We start from the raw sequence: 22,184 nt of genomic DNA on the forward strand, positions 1-22,184 counted from the left end.
TAAGAAGAAACCAGTTTTAATGTCTTAATTTAGGAAGCTGATGTTTAATTGTGTGCAACTGGAGTATTTGTCCGCTTGTTTCCCGATTATAGTTCCTGCTTCTGACCACAAGATGTCGCTGCTGTTCAGAAAGAATAACAACCTAGCCTCGCATTATGAAAGACATCCAGAATAATGAAAATTGTTTTTTTTCTCGCCCCAGTGAAATATGCATTGTGCATACCACCTTTTAACTACGTATGATAGTATAGTTGGAGCACAATCCTCGTTTTATCACCGGTTGCGTGGGGGCGTTTTGATTTCACAGCATTCAGTAAAGGCAGAAGAATCTAAGGGATACTGAACGACTGACAGCAGCTAGTGTGTCGCTCTGCTCTGCCTTAAACGAGCAGAATGTAATCGGAGAGACCGCCCAGATGTTTCCGTCCAAGGTAATAACATTTTTTTTTTTACTGTTTTTGCACTTCTGCCGAAGTCATTTTGGTATCATTGAGTAACCTTAGCGTGCTGCTGGTTAGCCTGCTAATGCTAACAGATCCAGACCCTCTGGGAGTTAGCTTGTTGCTACAGCATCCTTATAACTGGCAGGTGGATAAGTCCTAATTCTGCTGTCTTTGTTTTTCTACGTCTACCAATATCGGTACACGTTACTTCTAATTAACCATATAGACTAGGAAATAAAAACATTTTTAACCTATCCAGCCGGTATCCAGCTCCTGTCTTTTTGTAGGTTGTCATGGGAACGTCGTTGCAGCAGCTAATACCTCTGAAAGCTAGCTGTCTGATACGAGGAGGACAGGTTTCTCATTGAAATGAAAATAAATAAATTCACAGTTTTGTCCTGGAAAAGATATTTTATACGAAGAACAGAGGCTGTTTAGAGATTACAAACCACAGAAACTGGATTAAATCTGTGCTCTTTGCTTGCTGCATAAATTAAAGCCAAACTTAACCTCCTCCATCCCCCAGGAAGCGTCTGTCATCAGCAGTATGTCAGTGTTGTTGATTTTAAACATTTAAGTTTTTTTTAAAGCTAAATAAACTGCTTGGTACAAAAACAAAAAGCACACCTTTATAGACTTAATCAAACAGGTAAAACCCTGCCACTGTTATTATTATTCTGTTTATATCTGTTATTTATGACTTTCAAAATAAAACCAATATCTGAGTGTTTGGTTTATTAAGTTATTTTCTTGCAGGTTGTGTGTATATCAAACATACAGTGCACACTTCCAGTCTTTCAAATGTGACAAGTGGTTGCTCCTCTTGAATAGTAAACGCAAATTTTGTTTTGCACAATTTTGTGGACAAAACATGTGATTCATTTATCTGTTGTAGTGTTTAACAACCTCCTCCTGGACCGCACCGGTTCATTTACAAACAGCTCCGGAGATGACTAGGAGACACAGTTATACTGTATTTTTTTGTTTGACAACAACAGTTCAGTTTGAAACAATTCGTGTCTTGTTTTTTTTTTTTTTTTTTTTGTTCAATAACTGCTGAGAGAGTCCGTCTTCCTCGTGGGAACCCGCCTGAGGCCGAGCACCCAGTGACCTCTCAGCCACTTTCGAAACCCACTCCCGTGTCTTTGCGGGCCAAGTGGACGTCTTGTTCCTGTGTCTTCGGAGGGTGGTTCTGTCCGTCTGCGCGGTCTCACCTCCTAGCACAAACGTCACAGCAGGAGATGAGACGTCCCCCTCACCCCACCAGACCCTCAGACAGCCAACTGTAGTACTATTATAGTTCAAGCAAAGGCTAATTGTGTGTCATTTACAAAGAGGGCACAGTCCGAGTCTTTGGATGGCATTTCTGCCTCTTTCTTCCTGCTGCAAGTGATATTACGGAGCAAGATGTGCCTCCTTGCAGCTTCCTTTCATCCTGCAATCTGATTCAAAGTTTACTCCTTAGCTGTTTGGGGTTTTTTTGCAAGCTTTTTCTTGTTTGTGTCGTCTCTAGAGGAGAAGATGGCTCTGCTCGTCGTGTGCGCGCTCTGGAGCTTGTTCTGCTGGGCTTCGTTCTACTTCGTCTTGTGCCACGTGAACGGGTCCAGGAGCTGCGAATGGAACTGCCGCCTTGTCACCCTGGTGCACGGCGTCCTGGCCATCTGCGTCACAGCATACATAGGATACGTGGATGGACCCTGGCCCTTCACTCACCCAGGTGTGGAACTGCTCAACACGTCCGGTAGAATCAGGACAAATGCAGTCGGTGACCGTTAAAAGCCTGAACTGATGCTGAGAAAACCTTAAAGCAGCGGCGAGGTTTACTTGAATTGGACAGTTAATATCTCACCTGTTGTGGATAGCTCTTTATGCTACCTCTGCTTGGAGAAATAACCTAAACTCTGACTCAGCTGAGGCGTTTACATCTTGTCACAACAATATTGAGACCAAAGTGGATGCTGCCATCTTAAAATGACTCCAATCTCAAAAATTTCATTACAGTTCATGCGAAGGTTATCTGACAAACTTCTACACTGCTCTTAATTTTGCATCACATGGTTGTTCCAATGGAAATATTGTCATATTCCTGCCAGGAGGGCCTTAAGCTGCACTGGAAATGCTAAAGTTGAAGTAATCTTGAAACTTTTGAGATCGGAGTTGTTTTAAGACGGCAGCATCTACTCTGATCTTAGCCTCGCTCAGATTAGCTGTTAGCTTGTGAATCCAGTCAGAATTAAACTCTTATTTCTCTCAAATGAGCTTGTTAAAGGTCTATCTACAACAGGTAGGATATTATTGTTAAAAACCTCCCCACGGTAATCCAAAAAGTAATGAAAAATTCTAAATAGGCGCTTTAAGCGACACAAAGCTGTCGTCTTCTTCAGCACTTCGTCAGTTGTTCTCACCGGCAAATAGTCCGACTGTGGTTTGGTTCTCTGATGGAGCATTTTGTTACAACTGGTTCGTGTTGGCCTTGCTTTACGGTTTCTAAAAGTGTTACATAAAACAGCTGATGTTTTACTGCAGTTCGGTCCCTCCCGTGGCCTTTAAGTCAAACTGACCCGAAGGGCTTCTCTACCTCTCTCTGTCTCGCTCTCTATTTTGAGGGCTTCAGGAGGGTGAAAGTGTTGCGCTTGTTTTGTTTAAGTGATTGTTTTTATTTATAGTGAAAGAGCTAAACTCTGTTTGTGTGTGTGTGTGTGTGTGTGTGTGTGTGTTACATGTGGGTGCTAGGAACTAAGAACACCCCTCTGCAGATCAGCGCCATGGTGCTGAGTCTGGGCTACTTTTTCTTCGACATGGCCTGGTGCGTGCACTTCCGCACAGAAGGGCCTGTCATGCTGGCCCACCACACCATGAGCATCCTGGGAATCCTGCTGACCCTGTGGCTGGGCGAGTCGGGCATCGAGTCCTGCGCCGTGCTCTTTGGCAGCGAGGTCACCAACCCTCTCCTGCAGGCCCGCTGGTTCCTCAAGCAGACGGGACGCTACGAGACTCGGCTTGGGGACGCCGTGGACGTCCTGTTCGTGCTGCTGTTCGTGGTGATGCGAGTGTTCGTGGGAGGCACAATGCTGTACTGTGAGCTGATCTCACCGAGACCCAGATTCTTCATCAAGTGCGGAGGAGTGGCGATGTACGTGCTGTCCTGGGTCTTCATGGTGGACATCGTTCGATTCGCCCGACGGAAGAGGGAGAGCTGGCACAAACAGAGAGCCTGCCGAGAGGCTGTGACGGCCAACGGCCATGACGGGAAGACAGACTGACGGGCTTTTAAACCTCGAAGGAAATCAGTCCACATACCTGTAAAAACCCTCAGCGGAAAGCAGACCTACGTGGAAAATCAACTTTCTATAACTAGGATAGAAAAAGGGGTTCTTTTTCTTGTTGTCATTTTATCATTTTTTTAGCTATTTGTTTATAAAGTCCAATGCATTTTTTTTTTTCCTTTGGAGAACCTTACTTCATTTGAAAGTTCTTGCACCTAAACACGTTAAATTGTCACTAAAACAATGCTGCTAACAACAGAGGTTGATAATGTCACACAAAACCAAAGCACTATGCAAAAAAACAGACAAATAATAATAATAATTTTTAAAAAATTGCTTTTAGCTGCAGTAAACTGTGGCCCAGTCAGATGTGATGGTGCCGCTCCCAAAGGGGGAGTTTACTGTTAGGAAAGAGACAGTCAGACCGGGGACTTTGGTGGAAAGACTTGAGTCATAATAAAAAAAAAAAATTTGTACGAAACATTCAGCAGAATCGAGACGTTTACTCAGGGTAACGCAGTAATCTTTGAAAATAAGAATAATAAATTCCAAGAGAAATGTCGGTGATGTGTTACATAACATCATTTAATCTTAACCTTTGCCTGCTGTCTGAAATGAAAAAAACATTTATTTCACTTACCTTAAGTAAATCTTGTAGCGCATGGAGAGAAAGTGACAGCTCAGGTCTTCTGAAGCACATTACTGCGGAAAACATATGAACAGTTAATATCTTACCTGTTGTAGGTATATATTTGGACTCCTTCGGTTTGGAGAAATATTGATTCGTTTGTAGTCGGTTGCCGTGCTAAAGGTTAGTGAAAGAAAACCAAGACCAAAGTGAACTGCTGCCATCTAGAAACAACTTTAATTTGAGAACTTTTATAGCGGTTCAAGCTAATGCTGTTTTATAAACCCTTTACGGTCATTTTCAGTGCCGTCAGTTTCTCATTACACGGGTACTTCCATAGGATTTTGTAACAGTGGCAGAAGCAGCCAGCAGTAGCACACAGGCATAAGTACAGCATGAGGCACTTCAAAATATTTCTGCCAGATTAAACGTGTATTAGCTCCCCGACACGGTCAGAATTCAACTCTGTTGCTCCAAAACAGGTTCTTTAAAGAGCTATCTACGACAAGTAAGATATTACCTGTTTATAACCTTTAACTGTCTCTGTAATTATGTACATTATGACCTTAAACTCCATTTGGTTATCTGCTGAACCAGCACTGAATTTGGAACTTAAACATATGTAAAGTGTCTTATGTCACTACATGGAATATTTGAAAACTGTTCGGTGTGATTCGGTCGAACAAACGAAGGAAAAGTTTCCACTAAATGACCTGAGATCATTGGGCTGGCTGAGAACTGAGAACTGTTCTGGTGTAAAACATAGTGGGGCTTTTTTTGGTATCGTCACCAGCTGTAAACTGATTGTACTGATCTTGTCTCTGGATTCAATTTCAGTTTCAGTCAGTTTTTTTTTTTATTTAAAAGCAGCACCTAAGGACGTTTCGGTGCCGTCCGCTCTGTTTGCCTAACCTTTGAGCCGGCCGGCGTTTGTCCACGACGAAGTGTTGGAAACAAGCCATCTGAGCAAGACAGCATCTTCCCGACTTTACCAGCCCCGTCGGCCTTCCTGTTTGTGTCCAAACTCGATACCTTCATCCTCGTTACCTCACTAAAATGTTGCCCCTCATCTTATTGTACATATGTTTTTTGCTCAAACACACGTCACAACTTTGTTTTCCATTTCTGTAACAAATGATGTTTTACAGACTCTGCTCACCCGACTGCCACTGTTAAAAATCTGGGTGCGCATCCAGGAAAGTACAAGTTTAACTCGTCTGTGCCTTAGCTATCTGAATGTACGCCTCCGGTTTATTGTTCTGTTTTGTTTTCGTTTGTAGCTGTACTGTAAACCCTCCGAGACTCGTGTGTATGAAGAAAGTCTTGTTGGTTTCTTCGGTCACCTTTGTACTTCTCATTGAAATGAAGTAATAAAAAACAAAAAACAAAAAAAACTAGAGAAATTGACTTTGGATGATGCAGAGCCGAATGACGTTGCTGAAATTTGTGGAAGAGCGAATGAACTAAACTGTTAACGTTAAAACAAACAGCAGAAGCTAAACTCACCAGAACAGTAGCTAAATGCTAAAATCAGCAAAAATGCAGATAAAATCTAAAATAAGCAAAACTGTAGCCAAAAGCAATACAGAAAAAAAATAGCAAGACAGTAGCTAAAAGCTGAAAGGAACATAAGAAGACAAAAATAAAGCAAGTAGACTTCAGAAAACAATGTTTGTTAAGAATTTGAAGAGCTCTCAGTGTATTTCAATGGGGAAAAGTTTTGTAATTAGAGTTAAATAATGCAAAAAGTACAAAAGTTACAAATACTAAAAGTCATAGCTCACTATTCCCCATCAAGCTGACCCTTCTGATATATGAATGGCTGAAATAGCGTAAAGCAAAAACGTACAGAAGAAACTATTAACAGGAAAACGACAGCGTAAATGCTGACTCAGCGTTCATGCGAGAGGTTTTATTTTATGCTTCAAACAGAAGAATGTCAGCTAAAACTAAAGGATGGGTAGTGTTTGAACAGCTGACACTCAGATGAGCTGGAAGTGAAGTTACCTAAGCTATCCACATGATGGTGTCATATCAGTTATATGTGAACGTTCAGAGGGGAGAAAGGAAACATCCTGTGGCAACACTGAGATAAAGAGCCCACCGAAAGCTGTTTTTTCGCCAATATTAGGAGATTTTAGGTACAGTGTTTGTTTCTGCTTTAGGTCGTGCTCCATTAAAGTCCGCACTGAGCAGTTTTAGATCATTTCTTATGTTTTAAAATGCTAAATCCATGATGGAGAACTGTGTGACGCGGAATAAATAACACAATCAGACTCCCAACGAGCGGTCCAGTCAAGCCAATCACAGGTTTCCAGTTCAGTAATAATTCAATAATAATAATAATAATAATAATAATAATAATAATATTAATGATAATCTGAAAGGACACGTCATAGAGTTTTTCTGAATATTTACTGCATTTAATGTAAATCCTGATTCAAATTGTTTGAGTCTGAGTGGTAGATAGTTTTCCAGAAAACATACATTAATAGGCTCCTCATACATTAATAGTTAGATCTTAACCCTCCTGTGGATCCAAAGTTACAAGGGCTTCTCTTTCTTCCTTCAGGAGGGTGAAAACTCCATTTTGTCTTGTAAAAACCGCTGCACGCAGAACATCCAGTCTTTTTTTTCTTGGATTCACTTCTTCTGAAAACATTTAAAGAAAAAAACTAGTGTTTATTTGTGGATTAGAAACTGCTTTAAATACTAAATAAAGTGAAAATTTTGATCACAGCTAGACTAAAGGAAATCTATCTGAACCACGAAGCAGACACAAATGAAGATAACTAACTAGTTATTCACTTAAAAGATTCAGATTTATTTTCTGGCACTGGACAAGCCAACAATCAACCTTTGTGCAAATGTTGAGTCATGCCTCATCAAAATAGTAACAAAAATGACGTAGTTTTGAATATTTTAATACAGTGAATCCCAAAGTCAGGGTCAGAACCCCACTGTGGGTCATGAAAGACCAAGTGAGGGTTCCTTTTCCTTAACAGACATCATATTACCTTTAAAAACAATCCCAAAAGCACCACATTTAGCCTTAACTGTGACAAAGTGATTAATCAGTGATCAGAAAGGCATAAAAAAACAATATAACCACTGACAAAGCTTTGTATTTTTACAAAATTTGCACACTTCAGCCAGCAGTAGCTGGGGGTTTCTGCAACTTTTATTTTTGTGGGTCGAAAACTGAACATTTTGGAAACCACTGTTCTACAAAAAAACTGCTGAGCGCCGAATAACTGATAAAATGTGCTGAAGAAACTCAAACTAAGTGGTTCGATGATGATGAGCAAAACAACAGCTAAAAAACAGAACGCAGAACACTAAATAAAAAATTAAATAAAAAAAAAAAGCAAAACACTAGCTAAAAGCTATATAAAGCCAAAGCTAGCAAGAAGATAGCACTTGTAAAGGTTGGGCTAAAAGCCTAAAGTAACAAATTTGTAGCTAAACTAAAAGTAACTAAAAGGTAGCATAAGACAAAACCAGAGAAAGTATGCTGAAGCAGATCACCGAGCCACCGCAGCCCCTCTTATGTTAAAGATCTTATTGTTCCATATTTACCTAACAGAGCACTTCGCTCTCATTGCATTTACTTGTGGTTTCTAAAGTTTCTAAAAGTAGAACAGGAGGCAGAGCTTTCAGTTCTCAGACTCCTCTCTTGTGGAACCAACGTCTAGTTTCTGTCCGTGAGGCTAACACCTTGTCAGGCTTAAGGCCCTCCTTTTTGATAAATCCTATAGTTATGGTTGGTTTGGGTTTCCTGAGCTCTCCCTTAGCTCTGCTGCTATAGACTGAGACAGCTGGAGGACAAACTGACCACATGTCCTCACTCTGCTGCTGTCTTTACTCGCTCTGCTCTCCATGTTTGTATTTGTAATTATCTCTATCATCGCCATGTGGTTTTTTTTTTGTCTTCCTTTCTATAGAAACCACACCTGGACACGTCATTTTGTGTTTGTCTGCGTCTCGTTCCTGACATCTGAAACCCCAGCGGGTCGAAGCAGATGGCCTCTCGTCCCGAGCCCGGTTCTGGTTCTGCTGGAAGGTTTCTTCCTGTTAAAACTGCAATTTTTCCTTCCCACTGTCGCCAACGTACTGCTCAGGATGGGAGTCTGCAATCTGCTGGCTTCATTTGAGAAATAACTCTTGATAATTGGCTTTTTTATAATGCATGTGAGCGTTTTTGTTGTGACTTGGCGCTGTTTAAATAAACTGAATTGAGTGAGATAGACTAGTAATAGAAATCAAATACAAATCATTTACACATTACTATTAAAGGTCTGCTTTGGTCAAATTAAGCTGTTATAATGATAATAGCAATGTAGGCCAGTTCCACTGTTTATTCACATTCTACTGCCTATTTAAAGTATCCTTTCAAAATGATTATTACATTATTACATGTTGTATCAGCTTCTTTGTAAGTAAGTAAGAAAAAATTTATTTGTATAGCACATTTCAGCAGCAAGGCATTCAAAGTGCTTTACATCATAAAAACATCAGTAGAATCATTACAATAATCAACAACAAATAAAATAAATAATCAAAAACATCACACAGTAGATCATCAGAACATTAGAATCATCACATAAAATCATCGAGCAGATACACTTAATAATCATAAGGAGATGGTCAATATGTAATAAAGTAGTAAAAGTAGCAGTGAAGCAGTTTTACAGCAGCGTTCCCTGACGTCACGCTGGAAGCAGATTTTCCCATCTCTCCGGGCGGAAGTGGTTCGTGGAAGCACTCCTGGAGCCCCGCTCGGCTGGCAGCGGGCTAGGGCGTTGCTAGCGGCGGAAAGTGGGATTTTTCTTTTCGGTACCTTTCCGCAAGTTCTGCTCTCCCGAAAACGGCGTTATTTCTGTCGGGAAACGACACGCTGCACGTTCAAGAAAAAAAAAAAGAAAAGAAAAGAAAGACGAAGGAGAAAAGTTTGAAGCCCGTCTGGTTTTTGTTGTTGTTGTGTGTGTAGGGGGGTGTTTGTTGTTTACAGAGGAGGGGTTGCTAACTTTGTGTTCCGTTAGCCGCTTCCCATCCACGGGAATTCCGCCGAGAAAACGACCGAATTTCGGAAACATGGAGTCAAGCGACGTAGCCCTGTGCTAACCCGAATCCACTGGATTTCAAAAAAATAATATATATATATATATATCTTTGCTCAAGGAGAATTTATTTTTTCCTTTAGAGGTGCTCGTGTGTGTAACATATCGCTCGCTGGTTGGCTCATTGTTGCGGACGGGAGTTTGCTTAGTTTGCACTCGAAACGAGAGAGCTCACACGAAGCAAAGTTTTTTTTTTTCTGCTGAAAGAGCTCGACTGTTTTGTTAGCTCGTAGCTGCCGAGATTTACCGTCCGCCAGCTCGTTGCGGGAAAAAAGGGAGGCTTCTCTGAAACGAAATGCTTGTTTCAACGCTATAACCGGCTTCGTTTCTTTCAGCTACAGTTGTTGTTGTTTTTGGTTTTTTGCTAACTTGGGAGCACGGCGCCTGTAGAGAAGCGAAGCGCCTCTCATGATCACGGGAGACTCGTCCCCGCGGCCGCAGCCAGGCGTTTCTGGGACCGGGGGACACCAGATGGGACTGCGGGAATTCCCAGCATCTTTGCAGCTCGTTTAGCCCCGTTCTTCGGCCGGAGCTGGGCGGGCGGGCGGTGCGGACCTCACCGCCGAGGCCGAGCTTTCCTGGTACGTTAGGCTGCTCACCGGCGGATCTCTGGGATGTGAAGGCAGAAGCGAGTCGGACGAGGACTTCATTATCAGACGGAGTTTGTTTGCTTATTTATTTATTGTTTTTTTTGTTTGTTTTTTTTTTTTGGCTGGCTAAACACTGCTCATAGCCGGGGGTTGGATATCATCGACCGAGGCCCCGACTAATTGTCAAAGCTCTGCGCTTATAGCTGCTTCATTTTCGACCAGGATTATTTATTGACAGATACAACCATTAGGTGTTTATTTAATTGTGTCACTCGGACGTGCCTTGCATCGACTTGACACTGCTCTATAGTGCATTGAGTCTCTCTCTCTAAGAAAAAAATTAAAAAAAATAAAAGGAAAGGAACAAAATCCATGCCAGACGACGAGGATGCTCCAGGAAATCACCTCGGCGCGCTGTGGAAAATGTTAAAAGGATATCGTTTGCTGCAAATCTACAACGGGCAGCCCAATGAGTGACACACAGTCCAGCTTCACTGACAGGTAAGTGCACTAATCCCCCATGTCTGCATGCACGAATCGAGTCATCGGAGGAGAATGCGACGTTTTTCCACCAGAAACTCAATACACGTGTGAAATTGTGTGCACGCTGTAAGGTTGTTTTAGCCCTTTAGCAGGGGCCAGTCTGCGTGGATGTGCTCTGTAATAACCGGGCTGTTTGCTTACTAAAGAAGGGCATGGGTGTTTTTTTTTTTTTGTTTTTCATGGAAACAGTTTAGCTCAGCGTGGAGTTATTCTGCATTAAAGTACAGCTTGTCCCGTGAGTGAGAAAGGCCTGCCACTGTTTGTGTGCTGGAAGCAGTCATCTCTGATCCCCGTACACCTTTCAACATCATTATTACCACTAAGCCTGCAAAGCTAACCCTCTCCTTGCACCTATTAAAGCAATCTCTGGATTTAAATAAAAAACCTGAGCTCAATGAAGTAATCTCTTTATCTTGGCAGCTGTCAATCTCAAAGGTTAAACTAGAAGACTAAATAACATGTTTTTTTTTTTTGGGGGGGGGTCTGAATAAAAGAGAAGGATCAGTTGTTTTTTTAACCATGCCAGTTTCATTGATAATACCGCACACATCTCTACATGTTTCCTGGTGTCATTACAGAAGCGAGTTCCTCCTCGTGCATCGGGAATAAGGAGGTTTCTGTTCTCGATTTGATGTACCTTGACAGTGAAACAGAAGTGAAGCTGGTGCATGACATCAAGCCTCCTTCTCTCCCCCCCCCCCTGAATCTCACATACCTGCAAGTGGAGCTGGCCAGCTCACTGGAATGTGTTGGTGGACTTGGAATAGAGGGGAGCTTATGGCACAGGTTGGGATGTGAAATATCCTCATGGCTTGAGCTGGAGGCTAAAGCCCAACCCATTTAACGTGACCCCCTTCCCCCACCGCGAGGGTGGCAACAGTGGCTGGCACCAACTGCTGTTGTAGGGTCGTTTCGTTGTGCACGCGTCTGTCTGCTTGGTCAAATGTTTGTAACACAACACTGTGAGCCGTATTGATTAAACTCACAGATATCTTGATGGATCGGATTGCAAACCTGTAAATAAAAAAGTAATGAAATGAACTGCACTTGATATGCTAATAAAATTACCAATACATTAAATAGCATACGTCAGTTAATCTCAGATAGAAGTTGCTCCTAAAGCCTGGAGTTTGTTTTAGAACGTCTTCCAGTACATTTGGACATCTCCGACTTGCTCGAACCTGTGAAGGCTCGAGACTGTGCTGCGTAGATTTCTTGTCTGTTCATATTCCCTTAAGCTTGTTCATGTGTTGGGGTTTCCCAGGCCCGGTGCTACAATAGTCATTATTTTTTTTTGCTCTACAATTAGAGGACAACATGAGCTAGGTTGCTAGTTAAACCAACAACAACAAAACAAACAGTTTAACGAGCAGACGGCAAATCTCCTGCAGCAATTAGAGTTCAGATTGCAGCTGTTTTTGAGGGAGTCTTTTGAAAAATAGCTGATCGTAATAGCTGTACCTCCTTACATTGGAGTGCGTTTACCTCCCCGTGCTTTCTCTTGCGCCGTGTGTGACATGGTCTGTGTGTTTGCGTCGTGGGTTTTGACAGTAGTGTGCATCTCCGATCTGTCGGGGGCTGGACCACGAGCCAGTTTAGGGTCAGTTTAGTGTGCCCGTTAGCTCTTTGTCACACAGTTCTGCTGATCTCCACGTTTTCCCACCCCCCTCCCACCCCGAGGCCCTCCTGGCAAGTAGTGCTGGTGACATCACTAGTAGTAAACAATAGCGTTCAGTGCTAGCAAACTGGCTGTCTGCTGCGGATTCCTTCACGGGGTCCTCGGTACGGGTCAGGTTTGTTCAGGGAGGCTGGTTGGAGTTTGCCTTCATTGCTAATGTTGTCAGCTAATGTAACGAATGAGTTTATACCTAACACAGTTGTCAAACATTGATTTCCGTTGATTTGAATCTTGTATGTAGTTTAGGGTTTTTATTTTTTTCTTTCATTAAGCTGTGATGCAAACTTAATATGGAACCCTTCTAATAAAAGTGGGCATTCAGCATAAAATCTTAGAGCATTAAACTTACAACAAACAGACAATACATGAACAAATATTAAGCTGAAATAATGCATGATGACCAGTTAAGTAGTTACACTGGTGCTGAATGTTATCAATATAGCGCTGGAGTTGATGTTGGCCTTACTGCAGTGTAAGTTGTTTCCTCAAGATAAATGTTTTCATGAGTGCATCTGACAGCTCGGCCTGCTCGTATGCGCCTCCTGTATTTGGCAAACGTCCCTGATAATGCAGCATCCTTCCATTTCATCAAGTCCGTGCTGACACCGAAGGAGCTGTGTCAGCTGCTCCGAACTATCTGGTTAAAATGAAAAATCCAGAAGTAATTTAAAGGGGCACAATAGATAATAATGGCATTTATACACTGCTTATATGTTATGTGCATGTTTAAAATTTTAAAGGAAAAGTTGTTTGGGGGGGTGACCTTTTCAGCAAAAACTAACTTTTGGAAATGAATTGTGCTTTCTCTTCAGCAAAGACATAAAATGCAGTTAATGTCCAGATTCTACAGATAAACCCGCAAAACCATTGTCAGCTTTTGATAAAGCACAGCTGCAGACAATGTTGATGTGTCCTGAAGTTCACCATGAAGTGTAAAGTTGGGGAGGTGTTTTTGCATTGAAGGAAGGACAGGACCAAGATTAAGTCATTTGTAAGGTGTGTAGAGGATTGTTTACATACAGAGAAGCACAATAAATCTGAACACTCTTTTATAGAAATTGGCTAAAGAAATCTATGTTGAATTGGATGCTAGTACAGCTGTTATAAGCTGGAACAACACACAAGAGAAAGATCTTAAGGATACAAAAAAAAAGTCCAATTTCCTTGTATTCAGACTTTGTTAGATTCAAACGTCTGGATGAATCATAACATGATAAATTAAAGCATGAGCACTGTTATCCTGAAAGGGTATGATTCTATTTAATACGTCTAAAAGAGTAAAATTGAGCTGTTCTTCTTTGGCCATATTTAAAACATCATTATGTCTGACTTCCTTCCTAATGCAGCGGTGTCCAATCCTGGTCCTGGAGGGACACTATCCTGCAAGTTTTAGGTGTTTCTCTGCCCTGACACACCTGATTAAATGACTTGAGTGATTAGCAGGCTTCTGCAGAACTTGAAGACCTGCTGAAGAGGAGGGAAACAACTAAAACATCTAAAAACCAGGACTGGACACCACTGTCCTTATGGTTCAGTTTGCCACAACCTTAAAGTGTCACAGGGAAGGAGCACAGTTCGTTGGTCAAGGTGTTTTCTTTAGCCATGTTTTTTCAGTGCTCCCTTTGGGAATCTTTCATCAACAAAAGCTGTGTCAAATGCCATGTACTTGCTGAATTATTTGCACAAGGTGCAATGTTTTTCACCAGCCTTGTTGTGGTATATAAGTCACAGACGCTGAGCTAACTTCTCTTTTTCAAATTAGGTTTTTCTGTAGGCGTCATCAAAGGAAGTACATTCCCATGTCCAAATGTAACAGCAATATTTTATATATATATATATATTTAAACTTTTTTAATTATGTGGTATTTACATTTGTTGGTTTTTGTTCAGTTTTACAGTTGCACTTTGGAGCAAACCTTCTGGCAGACTCTTTTTCTGTTGCTGTTCTTGACTTAGAATGTGACACTAAGACAGCGCACAAAAGCTTACAGAAATCAGGAGACGCATGACCAGCCAAAACACACCCGGAGAGGCACAGTAACACCAGCTCTGTTGCACAGTGCCATTTGTCAGGTCAAATGAACAAATCAGCAGGAAAATATCCAAAATGTCACGAATATTGACAACTTTCAACAACAAAAAAAAATACATCCAAAAGTCTTGCACTTCAGCAGCACATTCAGTGTTATATACAGGTGCTTAAAATTCTGCCTGTAAGAAACAGTTCCTTATGTAAAATAAAGGTGCTTCACGTATGAGTTTTATTAACACTTTATTTCATAATTATTACTTTAAATATAGTGAAAACCTAATGTATTGTTTTGACTTTTATTTTTCCCTAGAGATGGTCTCCTGTTCATTGTGAACAGCTTATATGTTCTTCAGCATGGCGTTAACTGGCTTTGACTGAGACTGCTATTGTATTCTGGTAGCACCTATTTTTAACAGGTGTAGCTGTATATTTTCTTATTTTATAGCAGAATATTTTCTTCCGCACCTACAGCCTCAAACTGTTCATTAAACTCACGCTTTACTTCTGTTTTCATGTGGATGAATTTGCTAAAGAAATAAGCTAATGCCACCTTTTTGGTTCATTAAGACTTAAGATTGTTCAGGTCGTCACACAATTTCTTTTAAGACTTAAGATTCTTCAGGTCGTCACACAATTTCTTTTAAGACTTAAGATTGTTCAGGTCGTCACACAATTTCTTCGCAGCTCCAGTCAATTATGCGCCACAAATACTTTCTGAACAGTCGTTCTCCCAAATCATAGGCGTTGTTTAGATATTCTAAAACGTGGTGCTTAGTGTAAAATGCTGTCATGTCTGGTTGCCTGTGGTGGACCTCTTTGCCTTCGCTCGTTGTGATGTCTCTACTCCACGTTTCGTCACACTGACTGAGGAGGCCACAGCAGCCGACGTTTGGGTTCTTGTTCATTATAAAGTTGGATTGTTAAGGAAACCCCGGATTTGTTAAATCAGTGGTTCCCAACCCTGGTCCTCGAGGAACGCTGTCCTGCATGTTCTCATTGTTTCTCTGGTTTTCAGCACGTTTTCGACGTCTACAGAAGCCTGTTAATCACTCGCTCGTTCAAATCAGATGTCAAAGCAGAGAAACAACTAAAACATGCAGGACAGTGGCCCCTGAGGACCAGGGTTAGGAGTCATTGTGTTAGCTCACGTCCACATAGTGACTAATTCCACAATACTCTGCATTTTTGCAGCAAATTCTATTTTACTCATCTAATCATGCAATTCTGTCCATGTTTTCTACATTGTGGAAATATTCCGCCCTGCCAACACTTCACCAGGATGACTGTTTATCGTCCAACTAGAGACAAAAGAGTTTATTGGTTTCTTTACCTGATGGTGGAGGTAATACGCTGGAGTCACGGCCCTTCTCTCATTTGCTTGATATTCTTATATAGCTGTTAGTTTGGAGTAAAAAAAAAAAGCAAATAAAGATGAAATGTGAATTATCTCGGCTTCTGCTTAGCTCTTCAGAGGAAGCTAACCCATTACGATATCAAATAAATAAATAAAAACACTTTCTGGAGTTTTTGTTCTGCATTGTAAAATTAGCAGCTGCTGCTTGCTGTACCCAATCATCAAGAGAAAGCTGTTTTAAAGGTATTTTACCTGCAGCTGAAGATTAAATGGTCTGATAGGCTTTTTTGGCTGCTCATACTCAAAGTTGTCTCTGTTTAATAGATTTGCCCAGGAGTTGTTGTTTTCATCAGTTTGTCTTTTTCTTTCATTATTACGTCATTTAAGTTCACAAACACTTGAGAATTTCAAGAAAATTGAAAATCTTGGTTTCTTCACCACTTGCATTTCTAGACCTGGTTTAATAATGGGAGATTTTCTGCTGGAGTGTCAAGTAGCACCAGAAGCATCTCAAAAATGTTGCATTAGGCCTCTCACTTACATATTATTCTTTTTGTATTGTTCTTAGTACCGCATGCAGACATATCAACAATTTAAATGAGCAAGAGCAACACATGAGTCTTTAAAAATGTTATGAAGCAGTCACCCTCTTTAGGATAGGTAAAACGATTGTCAGTCTGTTGTCGTGTCTGGGTGTTTTTATTGTCCACAGATTCCCATTCAGCTGCAATAGTCTAGGATGGTCGAAAAGAAAGAAATTGATCTAGAAAACAGATAAAGACGACAGAGATGAAAGAAACAAGCCTTGCCCTGGGGACGGTGTCGTTGAAGAGTGAATTGTGCCTGGGCATTAGCTTGGCTCTGGGTGCCAGGGGGAGTTGTGGGGTCTATCACCCAGCTCTGTGATGTTGATGCCTGTGGACACCTCTTACAATCCTGTCCTGAAAGCCGAGAGAGCTTTGGGGCCTGAACATTACTTTCACTTCACAAAAGACTGGATCACAACAATAGAGAAAAGAAGAACAAGGAAAGAGCTGTCATGTCCGACTGTCTTGTCCTCATATATCTATTTAAGGGGTTTGGGACCTCAAACTAGGCTACTGCCTTCAAGCTAAGTGTGGCACTTAGCCTTGGTGCTCTGTAGACTAAACAATGGCATTATAGATTTGTTGCAGTTGCTGTTATGCTCAGTGTTTGCACTTGAAAATATACTTTAAATTTAGGTGTATAACTGTATGCCTGCTCCATCTTAGCAGGAAATAGAGTTAATATTAAAAGAGCAGAGTTCATGCTGTATCTGCTTTAGGCTCCCGTTCCCGGGGCTACGGAAAACTGTACAAGAGGTGGTATTTTCAAGACCGACCAGCAACTTGCTGTCGCAATATTATTAATCTTACCGTGCTCGTTTCTGCTGATTCAGGGGTGACTAGGCAGTTTATTACACTCTTAGTCTTTACCAGCAAGTGTGAGCATCAGAGCCCAGGATGCTGCTATCATGGTGAGAGAATGACTCAGACTTTTAAATAGCTGCAAAATAAAGTCGGAAACCAAGACCGAGTAATGCAGACTGATCTGCTAATAATAATTTAAAGGATTGCATGATTACGTTTTCCATAGGAATCTTCCCTGTGCATATTCTTCTTATTCTCTCAATGCTCCTTTTCATTACAAACGTTTTGTATTCACAGGAAATATATACTTGGTTTACACGGTTTAGAGAAGAGGCACTAGTGTGGTTTTACTTGTTGTTTTGAGATTCAATTGTCTATCACAATCCACTGATTTGTCTCATTGTTTCCACAATCAGTCTAGTAGGTCCTTTTCACTTTCTATATTACCAGATTGTATATAAGACTATCTCAGAGGCTATGGCTGTTTTTTTTTTTTCGGTGTTAGATACTTCTTCAGAAATGCCACCATGGCGATCATTTGGTCCCATCTTTTTTTGAAGAGTATATTAAACAATGTTCTGTGATCTTAGGAGACTCTATATTAAGAGTAAAGTAGCCCATCACTGGATTTTATAGAATAGTAATACATTGATTTTTGTTACTCTGTTGTAAATTCTAATATTTGATGACTACAGTGTTTGCAGGTGCAGTTATTGCTAACTGAATAGTCCGCCTGGCTTTGACTGATATACATCGATGTAGCTCAGATTGAACTGAGGATCAGTTCAGACAAGAGGCCACATGAAGCCATTTTCATCCTTGAGTGTCGAAATGAAAAATGTAAAAAGGTGGAGAACTTGATTCTCAAAAGGAACAAATATATATATATATATATATATATATATTTACCTCTTACGGAAAAGACACTTTATAGGGCAATTGGAATCGTATCATGGCCTCAAAGGTGTCTGTATAATGTCAGGTATGGATAAGGTGCTCGGTTCTCATAAAGCGTGACATTCTCTTGTCACCTTATGCTCTTCAAGCACCCTCTGTGGGGCTGTGCAGTTCTTTTTTCAATTTTGCACAGATTGACTGAAGAAAAACAAAACAAAACAATGAAAAATAGAAGTGAAAATTCAATTGTTCGTCATTTTCTGATCGCTTCATTTGTTATGTTATTGTTCTTTTTCCAGACGTATCAATTCTAGCTGACTTTGATGGATGCAGGCACTTGATAAGATAACAGAGCGCTATTTTGCTTAGTATTCAGTTGGTGAAGCAAAAACTTTCAAAATTCTTTGTCTTTTATATGTGGGAAACCAAAATTTTGTTTGAGATTGAAATTCAGTTAATTGTGTTGCCCCATGCAGGGTAATATTTTAAATCTTGTAACATTTGCAAGTTTTTGTATTACTTCTAAATATCAGCTTTACCACAGTATAACATTTTTCTTACTACAAATATGCAGCATTCATTGAACAGGGAATCAAAGCAGGTATAATACAGGAATGTTAATAAAGTAGTTAGTTTTTCCCTCCACATGGTATATTGTCAAACAACATATATTACAGATGTGGTTTAATAAAACCTTGCACGGTGGATAGAAGCTGCTCAAAATGATTTCTACCTACCGAAGCTCACTGAACAGTCAACGTTATGAAAGTGAAGGTTTTAATATTTATGTAACGGAACAGGTGTCAGGTCATGAAAAGCACCTTATTGTTTAACTTCCAATAGTATTGGTATTTACTTGTGTTATTCACACATCTGTCAGATAAACCCAAAATAAACCCAAAGTTGCTATGTGTGCCTGCTAACGTGACTGCAGCAGTTAAAATCTGTGCTGCATCAACAGTGATATGTACACTACATGCGACCTATGCGGAGTTCCACCTTAAAATGTTACAGAAAAGCACCAGTGGGGTAACCCAGACATTACACCAGCATATTTACACAAGCAGTGCATGCATGAACAAAGCTCGTGTCAGCTTTTCCAGGTGCCTCTGTGCATCTGGTAGTCACGATCACACACACACACACACACTCTTTATTAAAGTTAGCATATTACTAATCAAGCAGACAGTCATTTGTAGAACCATTTGAAAATAGGACAGGAGGAGAGAAAATTGTGCATTGTGAAGTTTTTCCAGAATCGTATCAATGATCCGTGTTCTCAGGTTTTTGCGACAGGACCTGTGACTAAGCAACAGTTTAGACAGTTTAGCTTGTTGAACTACCTTTTTGCCTTTCTCGTTGCTTGAGGACAGCAGACAGCTTAGCGTGAAGAAATGTCTATCCCCGGGCCCTCGTGTTAGGAATCCTGATAAGGGTTATTGGGGCAGAAAGGGCACAGATTTCCCCCTGAGGCTGTAGCTTGAGCTACAAAGCTATTGGTCTTGTTTCTTTAACACACACCGCGCCCTCCTCTCTATGTCTGATGTACTTATTTATTGTTTGTGTGTTTTAAGTCTGTGTTTGACATAGGACACAGTGTCCCAAAAGTGACATCACTGTGTTTGACAGTTGGGTAAGACAGAAGGTGGTTTAACAAAGAAATTTCACGGTGTGGGTGTAGATAACGTCCTCTTCCCTCGCAGCGAGAGGAGGGGAACGTGACGTCACGTCGAGTGTCTGTTTGTGTGCGCGCCCACATTGTGTGACTCAGGAATATAGATTAGATACTAGTCGGTGTGTTTATGTTCCTTCCCATTGGCTGGCTGCCATCGTGACTCAGATTGTTCAGGACACCGTATCATTACACTTCTGAGATAGAATCACAAACCTGTTTTAAAAGGTGCCGTTTAAGGTTGGCTGGTTGAAAAGCCGACATTGCTAGCTCTGCGAGGTATTTGCTTTTGGCAAGCCACTGGCATTTCTCAGCGTAAAACCAGGCTGAAGACACGTGCCATCCCTGCAGATTAACAATGGAGCAACGTTGAGTGGTGGTACGGTTATTTGGTTTATTGACGCCTCAGAAAACAGCAACATTATTCTTTGACTGTGATTCTTTCCGAACTTTGCTACAGATTTAATCATAGCTTTAACTATGGTTGTGTTTGTGTATGAACAGCGGACTTAACTGTAAACTTTTCTTCGGTTGCCATTCCTGTTGTGTAGCGGTACTGATTTCTTTCTAGCAATATCTCCTGTCCAAGACAGACTAAAAGAAGCGCGGTGCACTTCAAACAGTCACTCTGTTGCCATGCTGATGACACAACGTGCTTGTTCCATTACCAACGCATGACTTGTTCATTGTATGGCCTGATTTAGTGCCTTAAAAGTGTCTTAAGTGACAGACCTCAAATAATTAATGTATGACAAATCAATCACATGTTGCTGCTTTTATTACCCTCGCAACCAACAGTGCAGCGACTGTCAGAGGCTAAAAACGGCATAAAAGCAATGCAAGCTAAAACGTGAATTTTTTTGTTACCAAAAAAATGGTGCAGTTCAACAAACAAGCAAAGGTAGACCTGACTGGATATTGTAGAAAGCCACCAAAGATGGTGGAAATTTGCCAAAACATTTTTTTTTTAATCTATACAAGTACACCTTCAGCTCGACAGTTTGTAGCCTGCTATCCTTTGCATGGACCTAAAAAGGCCAATATGCTGGTAAGCCAATAAAAATAACCTTTAGAAGTGACACAATTGTTCTGTAATGTTATTGTAATGTTATGAATCACTTATTTGAGCTGTTATCTATTAATTTTTTGTTTAAATGTATTTGTTCCTTGTTGCAATAGCAATGATAAAATACTTGTTTGCTGCATCTTTATAAAAAAAAGCTGAAAATATATTAAAAAACCTAAAATGCCCTATATTTTGAGCAGTAAAAGGACAACCTCACAATCCCTATTAGGCAGGCATTAATACCATACACTGCAGTACAATTTCAGGAAGGCAGTAAAAAACTGAATACTGCCCAACCCCGCGATGCAGTTCAGCCAAAATTTCCAGTCTAATCTAGCACCTCGGGATGTGTTCTTGTGCATGTTATATTGCACTTCCAGAAATGGGCATACTTTGGTTTGATCTCTACAGCCTCCAGGCATCTCACAAAGCAGTCTTTATCTCTATTAGCCTGGCCCTATGCCTCTCACAGCCCCGTTTACACTTTGGCTGGTTAAGTTTGTTGATCTGCTTACGGTGGAGGAGGTCTGGGACTTCTCATTTGTACAACTTCCCTATTACGATGTAGCAGGGTTATTATAAGAAATGGTAAGCTTAGTTTAAAAAAAAAAAAAAAAACATCTTTGTTGCTTAACTTGCATCCTCACATTTTTTGTCTTCATGGTTATTTTCAAGTTACTTTCAAGGTTTTAGGTTAGCTTGAACTAATAAATTAGTTGCTTATAATTCAACTCCACACGTTAAGATCAGTCATCTATCAAATGTTGCATAGATTGAATGGCCCAGAAAGGGAACTGTGTGAAGCTTGAAAATGTCGTCACTTATTTTATATAGAAGGGGTTCAAAAGTAGCCAGCGGCCGGCGAAAGTTGCTGCATAAAACCTTCATTCAGCAGCATTTTCGCCAGCTGCTTTTAGCTGATTGACCAAAACATTTGCCTAGAAAATCTGCATAATGATGCAAAATGTAGTTTTATTTGTAATAAATAGGGATTTTCGAGATTCACAAGGTTTTTTTTTTTGATCATTTTTGTCAATCCATGGGGGCAGCCATCTTTGAGCATGCAAGCAAGCGTCGTTGTTGTAGCACCACCACCGATTGGACAAGAGTTCTCATTTATCTGGCGAGGCTTCTGATTGGTCGATTTGGGGTGGGGTGGGGGGTGGGGAGACACTGCATCGTTTTCCAGGCAGTGGATGACAGATTAATGTCTGAGAAAAGAATGGCTGGATTCCACCAACCAAAAAGAATGCCAGGACAATCTATTTCAACATGTTTTTGTTCAGACGTATTTTACAAGATCGCTCCTCGTCTGATTTTCTGAAAACTCTCCCTGTCCTAAACCCCCTACTTTTTCTAAATAGCCTCCTACTCCTGAAACTTTTTAACCCCCTGTATATAAGTTGGCACATTACGTCGTGTACTTTTTGACTTTCTTTTCAGCTTGGAAGACCCACAGACCTACAGAAATTGTTATGTGCTTGAACCTGCCACCCCCCCCCCC

At 40.8% G+C, this 22,184-nt stretch overlaps 2 protein-coding genes across 5 annotated transcripts in view; both read left to right on the top strand.

The window, feature by feature from the left end:
* Positions 1 to 108: 108 nt before the first annotated feature.
* tlcd5a (TLC domain containing 5a) lies at positions 109 to 5,731 on the top strand. 2 transcript variants are annotated; one of them, XM_017428960.3, is made up of 3 exons: positions 109 to 431; positions 1,957 to 2,160; positions 3,177 to 5,731. In XM_017428960.3, the coding sequence occupies exons 2-3, from the start codon at positions 1,965 to 1,967 to the stop codon at positions 3,704 to 3,706; spliced, it is 726 nt and encodes a 241-aa protein (XP_017284449.1). In that variant the 5' UTR covers positions 109 to 431; positions 1,957 to 1,964; the 3' UTR covers positions 3,707 to 5,731. The 2 variants fall into 2 exon arrangements, with proteins under 2 accessions (XP_017284449.1, XP_017284450.1); XM_017428961.3 differs by lacking the exon at positions 109 to 431 and having other exon boundaries at positions 1,737 to 2,160.
* A 4,111-nt stretch (positions 5,732 to 9,842) lies between these two features.
* The window catches only part of arhgef12a (Rho guanine nucleotide exchange factor (GEF) 12a), a 42,372-nt gene continuing 30,030 nt past the window's right edge, over positions 9,843 to 22,184 (top strand). For all 3 annotated transcript variants that reach the window (XM_017429006.3, XM_017429007.3, XM_017429008.3), the window contains exon 1: positions 9,843 to 10,548. In XM_017429006.3, coding sequence (XP_017284495.1) covers positions 10,517 to 10,548 — 32 coding nt within the window. In that variant the 5' untranslated portion in view covers positions 9,843 to 10,516. The remainder of the gene's footprint in view (positions 10,549 to 22,184) is intronic.

The sequence above is a fragment of the Kryptolebias marmoratus genome, linkage group LG2 (assembly GCF_001649575.2).
Source record: "Kryptolebias marmoratus isolate JLee-2015 linkage group LG2, ASM164957v2, whole genome shotgun sequence".
Taxonomy (NCBI): Eukaryota; Metazoa; Chordata; class Actinopteri; order Cyprinodontiformes; family Rivulidae; genus Kryptolebias; species Kryptolebias marmoratus.

Coding starts and splice junctions, on each gene's coding strand:
- tlcd5a (XM_017428960.3), top strand. CDS start 1,965: ATGGCTCTGCTCGTCGTGTGCGCGCTCTGGAGCTTGTTCTGCTGGGCT. Junction 2,161..3,176: donor CTGGCCCTTCACTCACCCAG/GTGTGGAACTGC, acceptor TGTGGGTGCTAG/GAACTAAGAACACCCCTCTG.